Source organism: Meles meles, chromosome 12 (assembly GCF_922984935.1).
Source record: "Meles meles chromosome 12, mMelMel3.1 paternal haplotype, whole genome shotgun sequence".
In the NCBI taxonomy this organism is placed as follows: Eukaryota; Metazoa; Chordata; class Mammalia; order Carnivora; family Mustelidae; genus Meles; species Meles meles.
Window position 1 is genome coordinate 30229771 of NC_060077.1, and position 15458 is coordinate 30245228.

The 15458-nt window shown below is 50.5% G+C and overlaps 1 protein-coding gene across 13 annotated transcripts in view; it reads right to left on the bottom strand.

Moving 5' to 3' along the window:
• The window catches only part of CABIN1 (calcineurin binding protein 1), a 156540-nt gene that overhangs the window by 105887 nt on the left and 35195 nt on the right, over positions 1–15458 (bottom strand). For 10 of the 13 annotated variants that reach the window (XM_046024472.1, XM_046024470.1, XM_046024477.1 and 7 more), the window contains 8 exons: positions 13266–13414; positions 12521–12738; positions 11125–11203; positions 10365–10552; positions 9395–9547; positions 8022–8216; positions 4202–4444; positions 2559–2715 (listed from right to left, as the gene is read on the bottom strand). In XM_046024472.1, coding sequence (XP_045880428.1) covers positions 2559–2715; positions 4202–4444; positions 8022–8216; positions 9395–9547; positions 10365–10552; positions 11125–11203; positions 12521–12738; positions 13266–13414 — 1382 coding nt within the window. The remainder of the gene's footprint in view (positions 1–2558; positions 2716–4201; positions 4445–8021; positions 8217–9394; positions 9548–10364; positions 10553–11124; positions 11204–12520; positions 12739–13265; positions 13415–15458) is intronic. The other 3 variants (XM_046024479.1, XM_046024480.1, XM_046024476.1) reach the window with 1 other exon arrangement.

Genomic DNA, 15458 nt, shown 5'->3' on the forward strand with positions numbered 1-15458 from the left:
AAAGCCATAATTTTAAAGTAGGTGCTGCTCTCAATCCACTTTTCTGTAAGCTGTCTGCGGAGTTAAAGGGGAGATCACACTGGGCTAGGGGCCACACACAGTCCTCGCTCCCCAGCGAGGATTTTATCTTCTCTTGGAGATGCCCTTTAAGGTAGGACTGGCTACCCACTGAGAAGAGTGCAGCAGCAGATAGTCCCAGCTGTCAGCTCCTTCAGGGTCTTCTGTAGCTGCAGAGATGCACCTCACCCAAGGCCATGCACTTCCTGTGGGAGTCCCTGTGCAGTGACTGAGCAAGATGGGAGTCTAAAGACCGGCTACTTGAGGCCAACATGGGATGACAGCTCTGATGGGCTCCTCTGGCTCCAGAGCTGCCTGCCAGGCCAGACAAGGCCTGGGTCAGACCTGAAGCACAGATCAACTTCCCTGTGCTGTATCCTTCTTCCTCTGCCGTTAGCAAGTAGTGATTCCCAATGAACTGGCTCAGAGAACTCAATATGACAATGTTCTACTCTACACCAGGCCTCTCACCACCCAGCCAGTAATGTGCTTCATCCCTGGACCCCTTCCCTCAGTGAGGTCTGGTCACTGGAAGGTGGCAGGGCCCAGGAGCCCTTCCTGTCTCCGCCAAGCCCAGGGTGATATGGAGGGGCTTCCCCGCTAGCCTGCTGTCTACAAATGAGAGGACATTAATAATATTTCCCAGGATTTTGCCAAATTCCCAACTTCCCTCAGCTTTCTTACCAGTGGGAGAGGAGGGGACAGGAACCACACCTGCTGCCCGTCTACCAGAATCTTGGATTCTTTCCCTTGGCCTATCCTCTCAAGTTGATGGCATTCCACCATCCCCCTTTCCTTGTTTGCTTACCAGCACATTTTTTATAAACTGTATTTTGTTTGCAAAATTAATCACAGGGGAAAGGATACTCTCAATTCAGGAGTCTTTTGTATTATAAGAAAAACAATAGACATAGTCATAAACCTTAATTGTTTTTTTCACCATTAAAACCTTTCTGGAAAATAAAAAGGTACCACTTGTCATGAGCTCAGAAGATACTCATCCTAGAAATTTATCCAAAAAATCAATTAGGCAGAAGCAAAAAGGTATACATGAGGTTCACTCAAGTGTGACCTATAAGAGAGATATGTTGCAGGCATCCTGAGGGGTCAGCGGGGGGAATGGCTCAGTAAAGCAGGACACCTCTCAACAGCATTACAAAAACCACAGAGCAAAACCGAAACAGCTTCATAAAATAGGACCTGAAAGCCTTTCTCAGTCTGGCCCTTCCCGTGTCCAACCCACATGGCCCAGCTCTCCTGCATCCCTGCTCACACTGCTCCATTTCTCCAGTGTCTTCCTCTGTCCCTGCTCTTCTCTCAAACCTTCTCTCAAACTTGCCCCCCAACCCCACCCCGGCAGCTTGAGGCACCCTTCTTTCAGCAGGCCACACTGGCTTGGCATTGTGGGTATTCTGGTTTGTCTCCTCCCACCCAAATCTGTCAGAGTAAAGTGCCTTATTCCCAGAAGTCTGACATGCAGTGAGCAGTTGACAAGAATTGGGGGAGTTACAGAACTTAGAGAGAATGAATGGAAGGAAACAAACCACATGTTAACTCTGGCCTTCGCTAGGTCATTGGAATAGGGATGACTTACTTTATTTTCCACTTTTTTGATTTTTCAAATCACTGAGGAAAAATCCCCAATTAATTTAATCTGAAGTTTAGTTGAATACATAAATATGTATACTAAAATCTCAGCTATATAAAAATTTTGTGTCATTGGCCAAATCTAGACAAAAAATGCAAGAAAATTCTACCACATAGTAGAATGATAGGGAAACTTGTTTAAATGTCATTAGCTGCTATTGTTAATTCTTCAGTTCACTGAATTTCCCACCACTGCACTGACCTGGCTCAAGTACCACCTTCATGAAGAGTCCTGGGCTTGCCCTTTTCAGCTCCTTGTTCTTAACTACTCATCATTTAGCAACCCCATGTGCCAGGCACTGATTTGACAAATGATAGCTTTATTATTTCATTTTGTCCTCAGAACAACCCTCTGAGATAGGTACCATATTCCCAGCAGGTACCTGGGGAATAGAGGCTGAGAGGTTGTATGACTTGCCCAAGTTCACACAGCCAAGATGTGACATTTGGGATGTGGAACCTGTGCTCCCTCCTTACATCCCGCCAGCTGCCCACACTCCCGCCCTGACGGGCTCACACCAGCAGGGGCCAGAGCACAGTGATTAAGTGTAAGGGCTAGTGTGTGGCTGCCCCTCTCACAGGGCTGCCTTGGGGAAGCAAGCGTGAGACTGCCCAGAGCAGCATCAGCACTCCTTGTAAGCACTCACCGTGCTATCATTCTGTGCTGCCACCGGCACCAGACATGAAATAGCACACACCCACTGCCTCTTGACCTCACTGCACAATGAACTCCCTGAAGGAGCTTCTGCTTCTTCTGAGCACCACACAAAATCCTGTTGACTGAGTCCTAAGTCCACTCAGCACCTGGACAGGGCTGTCAGGGCCTAGCCCCACCCAGACCCACTCCCTGGCACCTTCATCTGCCGGGTTCTGGAGCTGCTGCTGGTGGCAGATGGAGTGGAAGGTGTCCTCCTCCTGCCAGATGACCCGGTGCAAGATGATCCAGGGCAGCACTGAAGAGACATGGGGCTCCTTGGGCTCCTCCTGCACAGCCATGCTGCAATCGATGACCTGGGAGAGGGAGAAGAATATGGGTGTCACAGTCAAGCCAGCTGTCCCTTCCACCCTCTGGGATGACTTGTCAGGGCAGAGGTGGGGACATGGACCTAGAACCATTCTAGCACGTCATCAGAGTCCCAGGGTGCCCAACAACAGAGTTAAGCTCAGGCATCAGAGGAGCCAGCTCTGACAATCCTCCCTCATGTCACGTGCAGCTCCTGATGCACTCAGCATCTACCATGTGCTGGGCCCAAGCCCGATATAAGGGTTATAGAGGTGAGTGGGGCAGGGCAAGTTGACAGCAGGAAGAGAGCAGCAGGAAGAGAGGCACAGACAAGCCACTCAAGAGTTAAGAATCAGGGGTGCCTGGGTAGCTCAGCTGGTTAGGTGGCTGACTCTTGATTTTGGCTCAGGTTGTGGTCTCAGGGTCGTGAGATTGAGCCTCACAGTGGGCTGCACACTCAGCGTGGAGTCCGCTTATCTGTCCCTCTCCCTCTGCTTCTCCCTCTGCTTGCATGCATGCTTGCTCTCTCTCTCTCTCTCAAATAAATAATAAATAAAATCTTTTTTTAAAAAAATTGGGAATCAGAATCAGTATGGTCGCTGCATTTAAGGCAAATGAGGGTCACAGTAGGGTCTCAGAGGAGGGGGTGGGGACAGAGGAGAACCCTGAGGTTTTCTGGAACAGAGGTGACACTCCAGTTGAGTAGCTGCGGTGGAACCAGTACTGAAGAGAGCAGGAGTTGGTAGCAGAGGACAGGCGTGCAGGCAGAGGCCCAGAAGCAGCCAAGGAAGCAAAAGATGAGTAAAGGAGGCTAGGCTTGAAGTCATGCACTTTGGGTGATGGGTAATCCATCTATGGTGGGTTGAAGAGAAGGAAAAGTACACTGATATTTCCACAGGAGGACTGTGGGGAGTAAGCCGCCACAGTTCAAAGAAGAGACAGCAGTGGCCTGAGCTAAGGCAGAGCACTACACACAGAGAGGAGAAACAAAGAATGGGGACGTTAAGGATGGGGATTTGGCAGGACCTGTTGACAGCCTGAGTAGTTATTGTCAGGAGAAAGAACTTAAGGAAGGTTCCCTGCTATGAAGCCCACTGGACAACAGAGTGTGGTGACCACCCCTTACGTATGAGAGCCAGGATGATGTGTGGTGGTGGAGAGCCCTGGTGAGGAGAACAAGGGCCTGGGGTACCAGCCCCAGCTCCACCTCCTGCTCACTGCACACACGTCAGGGCCTCCTGCCCTGAGCCTAATTCCAGCCCTTGGAGATGGGGGGTCTAGAAGAACCCTGTGGTGCCCAGTGCTCAGCAATCTCCACCCCTAGACCCAGCCAGCCCCAGGCAGGTGTGTAGGCAGCGCATGGTGACCCGCCACCTGCAGTGCCCACTTCCTACAGCCAGAGCAGCCAACGCATCCCCTTGGGGTGCCTAGCTTGCAGGAAATCCGGTTAGCTATGAAGAAAGGGCATGTCTGCAGGAAGGAGTGGTGGGTTACCTGGATGAGGTTGTTGGTAAGTCGGGTGAGGCCAGTGGAGGAAGACGATTCCTTTAGGATGCTGCCGCTGCTGTCAGCCGAGAGCGCCTGCTCAATGCCCAGCAGCAGCTGGGTCACCGTGGCCACCCACTCCTCCTTGGCTGCAGACTCACTCGCATTCACCATCTGCTGGACAGCCTCATGCAAAGCCACATCGGAGCACTCGAAACACTGCCGGTGGTCCTTTAGCCGGAGCAAGGAATCCTGAGCATGGGTAGGGGCAAGAAAGAAGAGAAGGAGGAGGGCATACCATGAGAGGACTGCAATGGTGCTCTCCATGCCTGGTCCTCAGGACTGAGGGGCAGGTAGCTGGGGAAAAGACACGAGGGCAGTCCAAAAAGAGAGGAAGTGGAGGCTTTACACAGACCTTGAGGCATCTGTGAGGGCAATCACAGCACGGCAGGTGCCAGTCAGGGGGTTTTCAGAAAGGGGCTTGACCTCTGCACCTCTGCTTCCTCATTTATAAAGTTGGGACATGGAGGAGACCACAGAGCTGGCGAACAGCCAAGGTGAGACTGAGTGACTCCAGCACCTCTGTCAGCTCTCATCCTGAGCCACCGTGTCCCAGGCCACCTAGTCACACACTCATCTGGTGCCATGGCTCTGGAACAGTTTCAGCAGGGGGGGCAGGCTCCCAGGGAGGGACTCTCTCTGTGGAGGAGAGTCTGAGCAAGGCCAGAGCAGAGGCAAGCAGCCAGGCAGCGCTGAGGTCTTGGTTCTGAGAGGCCCGCCTTACCCAGGTGCCCAGGTGGAAAAGGCACCGGGAGCAGGAAATGAGCTGCCGTCCCTAGCACACTTAGCGCCGCACCTCGGCACGTGCAGGAGCTCTCAGTATGCCACACTATTTTAAATTCTCCTCTTTGGGAGCCATCGCTTTTTGTGCAGCTCCCTTTCCTTTTGCTCTAGAACATAGCCCACTTAAGGCCCTCAGTCTCAGCCACTTTCATCACCATGCTGCTATGTGGGGAAGCTCGGCCTGACTGTGAACTGGCAGATCTGGCAGGTGGCCTGTTAGACCAGCAGGGAGCACTGCTGCCCAGAGCCCCATGAGGCTCTGACCTCGCTGCAGCCAACGCCTGGCAGCAGCTCCACACAACAGGCACAGCTGCACTCTCTGAGCTGACGCAGACAGGGGTGCCTAAAACTGCCTTTGGGATGTGCTGCAATGTCTGAACACAGATCAAAACCACCCCCAATTTAAAACCTCTAATTTCCAGGAAAACGGGGCCTGTGTTTCTTTAGAAAAAGCCAACACTCTCTAGCAGGAGGCCTGAGGCATGAAGGAGCCTAGAAGCACAGACGAACCCAAAGGCCCACGCCGACCCCTCCTGATCAAACACCAATCACGCAAGGGGCAGGGGCTTATTGTGTAGCAAGATAAAGATGACAGACCTGGGAGTGCAGCTAGCATTGCCAAGAAAGTCAGGGACAAGACAAGGACCCACCAGCAGTGCTCTAATGGGACATAATCCCCAGTGCTCAAGGCTAGAAAGAGCTCAAATGCACAAGAATAACTGCCAACAAATGAGGAGACCAAACTGTCGCTGACTGTGGGCAACATCATCGTCTACCCCAAACAAAGAGAAACTATCAGAAAGAATGGGAATGCAGCAAAGTGGCTAGATTGCAAATACACATGCAAATATTGATAGGGTTCCTATAAACCAGAAATGTATAGCTAGAAAACATAACGACCAACAAAAAGATCTTGCTCAAAGTCGCAAACAAAAATATCAAGAACTTAGAATCAATTCAACCAGAAAAAAACTACACAATTATATTGAAGAACATTCAAAGCAGTTTGCCTAAATAGGGACAGAGAGCCATCATACTGCTAGAAGATTCCAAATTAGACCCCCTCCACAGACAAATTCCATAAAAGCTAGACCAAGCACAATAAATGCAAAACTAACACCACTAGAAGAAAACAAAGGCAAATACAGTTTTTATCTACTTGTTGACATGCTTCTTGTCTGCCTCCCTTTCTAAAATAGAGATTTGGCCAAAGGGGGCCTCTCTCCCCTGTCCAATGCCAGGCACACTACAGGAACTCAATCCATCTATGTGGAATGAGTAGACGAATATTCTCTCGGTCTTGGAAAGGCTACGTAAGCATAATGAACAAAATCACAAACCTTTAAAAATATCAAAAGATTTGACAAGATAAAATTCAAAACTCTTATATGTCAAAAAAAAGTCACAATTTAAAAGCACACTGGGAAAAATATTTGCAACTTTTGAAGAGAAAAAGATTAATAACTTTAAAATACAAAGATTACTCAAAATCAGTAAGAAAACACATCCCCTCAATGGAAAATTGAGGAAAAATCAAGTCACTTATCCTCAAAATAAAAACCATGTCCTTTCACAGCACTTGGCCCAGGCCTCACCACACACCTCTCAAGTACTACTCAATGCCCATCCAACCCACCAGGAGAGCACCTTGCCACACTCAGGGGTTCTGGACAACAGCAGCAGACTGACATCTGAATACTGGGCCATCTTAATAGGCACAGTGGGGGCATCTTCTCCCCACCTAATGGCCTCCCTGGTACACCCAGCCATACCTCTCATATGCAGCCATGCTGGACACTCCTTCATTCCCCGCCACCCACCCCTGCAAGTCTGCCATGGCAACTGGGGTCAGACACATCTCATCTCTTGATCTCAGCACAGGCCAGCCTGACCCTCCTCTTCCAAGAACTGGAACCTCCCCCTTCCTGTCTCCCACTCTCCCTTCCTTCCCAGAACCAACTCTCTCCTCCCCATGTACCAGGATGGAGATGCCTCCATTTGCTCCTATAGCCACACCTCTTAACTATTTTCCAATTTAAGAAAGTTAATTGAAAAGTCTCACATAATGGGAGAAAAAAGCCTGGAAGAAGATTGGTTCTCTTTCCAAATTGAAGGGGAAGGACCCAATAAGATAACAAATAATCACAGTAAGAAATGATTAGCATGTAAACCATAAGAGACAGGACACCAGACCCCACAATGCCCCTAAGCACATCGTGTTTATCACCATCCATGTTTATCATCCAACCCCACGCTTCCAAAGATGGTGGCACTGGTGCGAGCCAGCACCTACTCACATGGCGCTTGCTACATGCCAGGCATGGTGCCAACACCACTAACTTGTATAACCCCTACAGCAGGCCGCTAAGGGATGCACAGCGGTCGTCTCCATTCTAGAGATGGGGAACCAAGGCACAGAGAGACTGAGTAACTGAATGGCACCAAGCAGATCCTGATGCCCCGTGTTCAGTGTTTACCTCCTGAAGAAGGCAGACACAGAGGGAGTCGAGAGGACACATGGCTTCAAACACCACAGTGGTGTTCTTTTTTTTATCAATCATGTGACTCTACACGGGTATTTATTTGGTCTTGACTATACTGTATAGTTTGTCCATTTTAACATCTACTCAAAACTTAATTCCAAAGGTAATACAAAAAGGCAGATGAACAAGCAGGTGGATTGCTGGGTGCCATGCTGACTAGTCTCCCTTCCTCATTTGCCAGGCAGATGTTCCAATTCAAGCATGGACTTGTCTTGAGCCACACAGAACCCTGGAACCTGCTCTCCTACGTTCCAGCTTTCCCCTAGTCTTGACCACGTGTTCTAATTAGCATCTTCCTGGGTGCCAGTCAGCAGTTTTTACTCCTGCTTTTCTCTCCAAGGTGCATGTCCTTGAGGGCCACCTCAAAGCCTCCAGAGAAGAAACCCACAACCAAGCAAAGAAGGTACGAGGTCAGGGCAAGGGAGACCGTGGGCAGCACACACCTGCAGCAGCAGCAGCTGGGCTGGCCTCTCTGGAATAGAAGTCATAAACTCCAGGTGTTTAGCCCGGTCAAAACCACTGGTACACAAGGTGGGGCGAAGCAGATGCACGACGGCCTTATAGTCCCCAGCCTCATAGAGCCGCTGAATCTCCTCCAGGGACTGGCACCGCTCCAGTGACTTCAGGTTCTTGTCAATCTGGAAAAAGCCCAGACATGCTGCCCAATGACAAACCCCTCACATCCTCTCTGAATCTGGCCAATGTCTGCACTCCCTAGACCCAGATGAGGAGTACGAAAGTAGACTCTGTTAGTACACCAACATTTACATTAAATAATAGCTTTATAAAAAGTACTTCTATTGGGGTGTCTGGGCAGCTCAGTCATTAGAGTGCTTCTCACTCTCCCTCTCCCTGCCACTCTCGCTTGTGCGCATGCTCTATCAAATAAATAAAAAATGAAATCTTAAAAAAAAAAAAAGGACCTCTATTAAGGTCAAGGCACTCAATTCTTTTAAAAACAAAGCAAAAAGTGGGGTGCCTGCCTGGCACAGTCAGAGGAACATGAAACTCTTAATCTCAGGGTCATGAGTTTGAGCCCCACCTTGGGTATAGAGATTAAATACCTTAAAAAAATAGCAAAATACAAAAACTACCCCGGAAGCAGAGAAGTTCCAGATAATTCTCTGCCACAATAGTTGGACAGCAAACCAGACTCCTGGAACTGAGGAACCAGAGGCCACTGGAGACTTAGGGGAGCCCTGGTCCAGAAGCTGAGACACAGCATTGACCCACAGAACTCTCTCCTCGCAAGAGTTCTGCTGTTTCCCCCAGAATGCAGGCAGCAGGGGGCACTGCACTTGGCCTTGCCCAGAGAATTCTGTAAGAGTCTGAAGGACAGTCAGCTGAAGTGGACATGTCACAGCTGTAGAACTGGGCAGGGTCTGAGGCTGCACAGTAAGAACAGGATCAGAAACAGACAGAGCCTGACATACATGCCCCATACTACTGACCCAACCCACAGCCAGACCAGCATTGCAGGCTTCTACAGCAGTTTCCCTCTAATCCCGTAGAGCTCCTGCAGCACGTGGCCCAGAGAGCTGAGCAATGATCATTCCAGATCTTGCCGAAGGCCTCCCTCCATCCCTGCCCCCTGCCGCCTGAACGGGCTTTTCCTCAGTGTGTGTTTGGGGGGGTGGGGCGGGGAGCGTGAGAGCTGCCTCTCCCAGGCTCCTTCATCCTCCCCTGAGAGGTAGGAGCCCTGCTCAGCGCCTGGGCTGCTCTCTTGCTCCACGGGGACGTGGCAGGCCTAGTCTAACTTGGCCAATCCAAAATAAATCTTTGACCAAGAAAACACCGTTAAGTAACTCCCACTCACCTCCTCCAAGGAAACAACAGAATCATTGTAGAGATTGGGCAGGCGAATGACGATGTCTCTTTGCTCAGTCCCTGCCTCAGCCTGGATGGCAGTGGAGCTTTGGAGAAGTTCTGTGCAGATGTCATAGTTCTCCAGGGCCTGCTCCATGTCTCCCTGGTCAGAGGAAAAGCAGTCAAAGGTCAGGAACAGTAGGAAGGAAACTCCCTGTGCTGTGCCAGGTGCCTTACCTCCCTGATCCCCCTAGACTGCAGGCACCAGGAGGGTGGTTTTGTCCAGAGACTGCTACACCCTCTAAAAGGGTTCCTGGACACAGCTGGAGCTCAACAAGTATTTGTTGGACAAATGAATGACTACTTCATACCACAGTTCTAAGGGAAGATATCATTAACCCTATGTTGTAGATGAAGACACTGAGGACACTTGAGGAAGTTCAAGATCATGAGCAAAAAAATAGCTGAGCCAGGATTAGCAGCTAGGACTGTCCTAATTCCAGAGCCGACTATGACAATCTTACTCATTCCACCACAGTGTACTAGGCACCACCATGTGAGGTGATGGCTAGTCCACTCTGGCCATCTAGAGCAGGCTCTGAGGGGAAGCCTTCTGAGAAGTCATGCAAGATAAGTGGTTTTCCCTTCTAGAAAACTCTGCATCCATCTGTGCACTCATTTAGGGGCTCTCAGGAAAACAAAGGCAAAGGATTCAAGAACCCAAGGCAATCCTGAGTGTGGAGGCCTACAGGGTGCACAGGAGATCCCTTCCAGAGTTCTGTGGTCATGCTGATATGCTGGACAAACTGGGGGCCATCCTGGGTTACCTGAGATCTCAAGCTTCCCCACCACATCCCACTTCCTCCTCCTGAGCCCTGCGCCAGGCAGGAGCCATATGTGCACCTGCACACGTATTCTCCAGAGTACATCCAGCTCTCTTCCCCCAGTTTTGGGGCCCGGGAACCAACCACAGAACCAACCTGCAGTGCCAGGAACCGAGACTTCAACCAATAAACGCGGACCACAAACTCCAGCCAGCCATCCTCAAACAGGTCCCGCTGGGATGAGGCAAATGACAGCTGCAGGAGGTCCCCCAGGAAGTGGGTTCCTGGGAAATCAGGCCCAAACCTGCCATTCACCACACCAGCAGGGCAGTTCCGAGGAGACACTGTAAACCATTCAGGCCACAAGTCAACTTCATGTGAACGTTCCAGACACCCTTCTGCTCCCTAGAGCTTGCCCTTAGCCCCCACCACACCTGCTTTAGTGTCCAGGAGCACTTTGGAGTCTTACAGCCCCTCAAGTGGCCAGCATCAGAGAAATCAGACAAGCCAGACAGAGATGGAGAGACCCCAAGGGCCCTCATTTGACTTACTGAACTTTGTTCACCAAATAGTGTTTAAAAGTCAGAATGATACACATCATCTAGAAAAATGATTGGGACACATAAAGTGTCAGGTGATGACTTGAGAAATCTGAGATCTTACTTCCTTCAATTCTGAATAACAGAAAAAGCAGGCAGGTGGCTCCCTCTGGGGGCTCAGCTGTAACTACTTCTTGAGCATTCAAAGGATTTCTCGAGGACCCTGGATTTTCCCTAGTCCAACAAATCAACCCAGGAAATGTGCCCACTGCAGATGGAACTCTGAATTCCATGACTCAGCCTCCCACTCCCGTTTCCTCCTGGCTGCTGAGGGTTGGGAAAATTACTCCTATCACAGAATATAGAATGCCTCCTACCTGCAGAACTTCTGCCCTTGGTCAGCAGCCACTGGTCTAGCTGGAGCTCCATGCAGGAGAGAGACATCACCATCATATCCTGCAGGACAGGCACCAGAAGGTCAGGAATGAAGTCATAAAGAGGCACCAAAGGGTGAGGCATGGGATGAAATGAAACTAAAACTTACTTTGATAAACATTAATTCTTTCTTCAACCTACTTTCCATTTTATAATCAATGCTACTTGCCAGGACATAAAAAGAGGCACATGGATCTATATTGGCACAGACTTGGGAGGAGCCAGAGACCTGTCTTCAGTTCTAAGGGAGTGCCCTACAGAAGGGGCAGCTCTGTCACCTGCCAAATGTCAGGCCAGATGCTGCAACCATACTACAGCACTCAAGCCTCAAAAGTAGCTGGGTCAGGCATCACCTCCAGAGCCACAAGGAAGCTGAAGTTCAGCAACAAGGAGCCACCTGCCAAGTGGGCAAAGCTGAGAAATAACCAACCTGGTTCATCTGGGGACCAAAGCCTCACCTCTTCCAGCCACTCCACACTGCCCCTGGGGAACAGGCCTAATGGGCAGCAGGTGGTACGACATAGTCCCTGAGCTATCCCTGTGGAGGGAGCACGGGCTCACATGGCCCTTAGGACTTGTCAAACCCCTGAGCTCTTCTGCCTTCTGTGTCCCCAGTCAGAAAGACCAACCCGATGGGCTCTAAAGGCTCCAAGTGCACCCTCCCAGGCATCCAGCCTTCCCCCGTAACAGGAGAAGGGGTCCAGAGCATCCAGTGTTCCCTTGAGCCTCAAGAAGCTCTGAGTGGAGGAGCTTAGGGTGCAGAGTGCAGTCAGCGGGGAAGCTGACCATGGGTCAGCCCCCTACTTACAGTGGGCCCCACCACTTCCCTAAGCAACCTATTTAGCCTCTGTACTTCCATCTTCTCACCCGTGAAAACACAATTTGGTAACATTCCCTGGCAGCTGGAACACAGCCGAATGTTTCACTTTCACCCACTCTCTCCACTGGCTCTCCTCCATCTCGGTAGCCACCGCACAACCAACCAACCCCTGTGCCGGGGCCAGCCCTAGAAGCCCTGTCCACCATCTCATTCCCTCACCTCTACTTACAGCTCATCCTATAGGCTGTACTTCCAGAACCTTCCACTCCACTGCCACTGCTGACACTCACCCGGCAACAGCCTTGTAATAGCCCCATGCCCACTCTCACCTCCGAGTGCAGCCTCCACTCAGCCACCAGGGACACCTTTAAACATAAACCAGTTCCCATGACTCCCCAGAGGCCCAGGTTCTAGGTCCACAAATGGATGCAACCAAAGAGGCTCAACATGACAGCAACCCCATGCCCACAGAGCCCACCCCTGACCCCAAACCTGAAGAGGCCCCCCGCCCACCTGACCTTGATGTGCTTGTTGCTGCAGTCCCTCAGCAGCGGGTTGGGCAGGCTGGTGCTGTGCCTCCTCCAGCTGTGATAGATACTGAGCACCACCTCTGCCAGCCCTGGCGGCCACCTCAGCAGGAACTTGTGGCCCATGCTCTTCAGGTAGTGCATCATCAGCTCCAGGATGCCCCCGTTGGTCAGGTTCTCCAGCAGGAATGCATGTACGTCCTGCTTCTCTGCCCGGGGAGGGAGAAACGGCTGACTAGAATGAAGGACCTTCCACACCAGGGTCTCCCGTTTCCTCTGGGAGAAGAGAAAGGCAGGGCAGCCGCAGGAGAGTGCCTGTGGCCTCCCAAGGGGCGGTGCTCCCCTGGTGGCCCCAAGCCTGGCTCCAGCCCTCACCAGCTGTGAGCAAGCTGCTCTGAATCTCCAGGTCTGATGTAGGGACTGAAGGGCCAACCTGCACGTGCTGCCTCAAGACGTGTACTCAATAGCCGGGTCACGTGCACGTGACTTGCAAAGCCATGCCCCCAGCTTCCACCTGAAGCACATGCCCTTCAGAGAGCACAGTCAAGCATGAGCCTAGACATTTCAGATCTCCCAACCAACTACATTGCTCAGGTCCAAGACAAATCCAGGAAAACCCATGACCATGCTTTAAAGATCACCCCAGAACCATTTCCCAGAAGAAAACCTAAGCAGGCTATAGGATAATGGGAAGAAGAATTCCCAACAGTGAATGATCAAGCTGCTCAATTCCTACCAGATTCCATGAACGTAGCCGAGTCGTATGACAGTCGGTGAGGCCCGATGCTCGGGAAGCTTTGGAGTTTGGCTTCTGACTGGACTTCGTAAGTATTAAATGGGTCATCTTCCTCTTCTGGGTCCAGCTTTCTTAGCCTGCATGGAACACTCCAAAATCACAAAAGTCATACCAACACATTCTGACATGAGCACTTGAATTCTTCCAATTAGAGAAATGAATGAGCAAGACAGAACAAGATGCCAATCAGTGAGATGAAGGGGTCCGAAATCCAGGCCTCTGGGAGGCTCTGCTCTTTCCACACCTTGCTGAGCTGGCATCTAACCTATATCCTCACTCATTCATTCATTCCACCAACAGGACTTCAACTGGAATTCAGCTGTGTGTGTGGCAAACCTTGCCCACAGTAAGCTTACCTTCTAAATGGGAGAAAAAGACAATAAACAGAAACATGAAACAAAGAGCGCAAATAAGGACCAACCACCGCAGAGTGCTTAAGACAGAGGGTCACAGGGCACATTCTTTGGAGAACTGAATCAGGAAGGCCTCTCAGAGGGAATTAATGTCCATGCTGACAATGGAGGAGGAAAAGGGGCTGGCCATGCAAAGAAGCAGGACAAGGACAGGTGGAGAGGCACAGGCCAGAAGAGCACCAGGAATGTTCTAAGAACTGACGGGAGCCCAGCAAACAGGGAGAAAGTGGAGTGAGTGGAGTATGGGGGCAAAGAAGGCCCTTCTGAGCTTGGGACCTCCATGGCTCTGTGGATCCCCACAAAGCCCTGGGCCTGAGGAGGATGATTCTTTCAGCGCCTCCCAAGGACCACATTTTGGCCATCCAGTAGTTTCTCCTCAACCAAGCAGCCCTGGGGCATAAACACATAAAACAGGGCCCTACTGGATAGCTTCATTTATTTATGCACACACCCCCAGGGTCACTACTCTGGGCACGCTCTCATGTTGCTCTCATGTTGCTCCTACGTGGCCATTCAAAGAAGCAGACACGGAAACCAACAATTAAAGTAAAAATAAAGGGGTGCCTGCGTGGCTCAGTAGGCTAAGCCTCTGCCTTTGGCTCAGGTCATGGTCTCAGGATCCTGGGATTGAGCGCTGCATCGGGCTCTCTGCTCAGCAGGGAGCCTGCTTCCCCTCTCTCTCTGCCTGCCTCTCTGCCTACTTGTGATCTCTTTCAATCAAATAAAATCTTTAAAAAATAATAAAATAAAGATAAAGAAGATAGAAAATATTCCACATAAAGAGGGCAAGAGCAGCGCCTAGCTAGCTCAGTGGGTACAGCATGCAACTCTTGATCTCAGGGCTGTAAGTTCAAGCCGTACACTGGATTCAGAGATTACTTTTAAAAAAATTTTAGGGGCACCTGGATGGCTTAGTAGGTTAATGTATGCCTTTGGCTTGGGTCATGATCCCAGGATCCTGGGATCAAGCTCCACATGGGGACCTGTTTCTCCCTCTCCCTCTGATACTTCCCCTGCTTGTGGTCTCTTGCTCTCCCTAATAAATAAAGAAATATCTTGGAGGGAAAAAAAAAAAAAAGAGGGTAAGACCCTTTCATCAGGGTTGAGCAGAAGATAGAGAAATGGAACACCGAGACCCTTGGCATCATCAACCATGGCCCCATCCTGCAGCTCTCCTGAAGGGAGACCTGCTCCTGGCACTAACCCTGAAGAGGAATTTAGCAGAGAGCACCAATCACATCCTCCACTTACAGAGAACAAACCTGATTTCCAAGCACTTCACTTTCACCCCAGAAAGAAAAAGAGGCAACAAAGGAGCAAAATGTATTCACAATCCACCTAAAGCTTCTGGCTCCTCCTCTTGCACGTGGATGTTATCACCCCTGAAAATAAACGGTCAAAGGCCAAACCACCAGCTGAGGACTCTTGGTTAAAGACGCATACTGAAGGGACACCTGGGTGGCTCAGTGGGTTAAGCATCTGCCTTCGGCTCAGGTCATGATCCCAGTGTCCTGGGATCAAGCCCCACATCAGGGTCCCTGCTCAGCAACCAGGGGCCTGCTTCTCCCTCTCCCTCTGCCATTCCCTTGACTTGTCCTCCCTCCCTCTCTCTCTGTCAGTAAATAAAATCTTAAAAAAAGAAAAAATGCACACGTTTACCTTCTAAACTCCACTCCAGAAACTGTGAAGGGATTAAAAGATACAGGGGATAGGAAAGAAT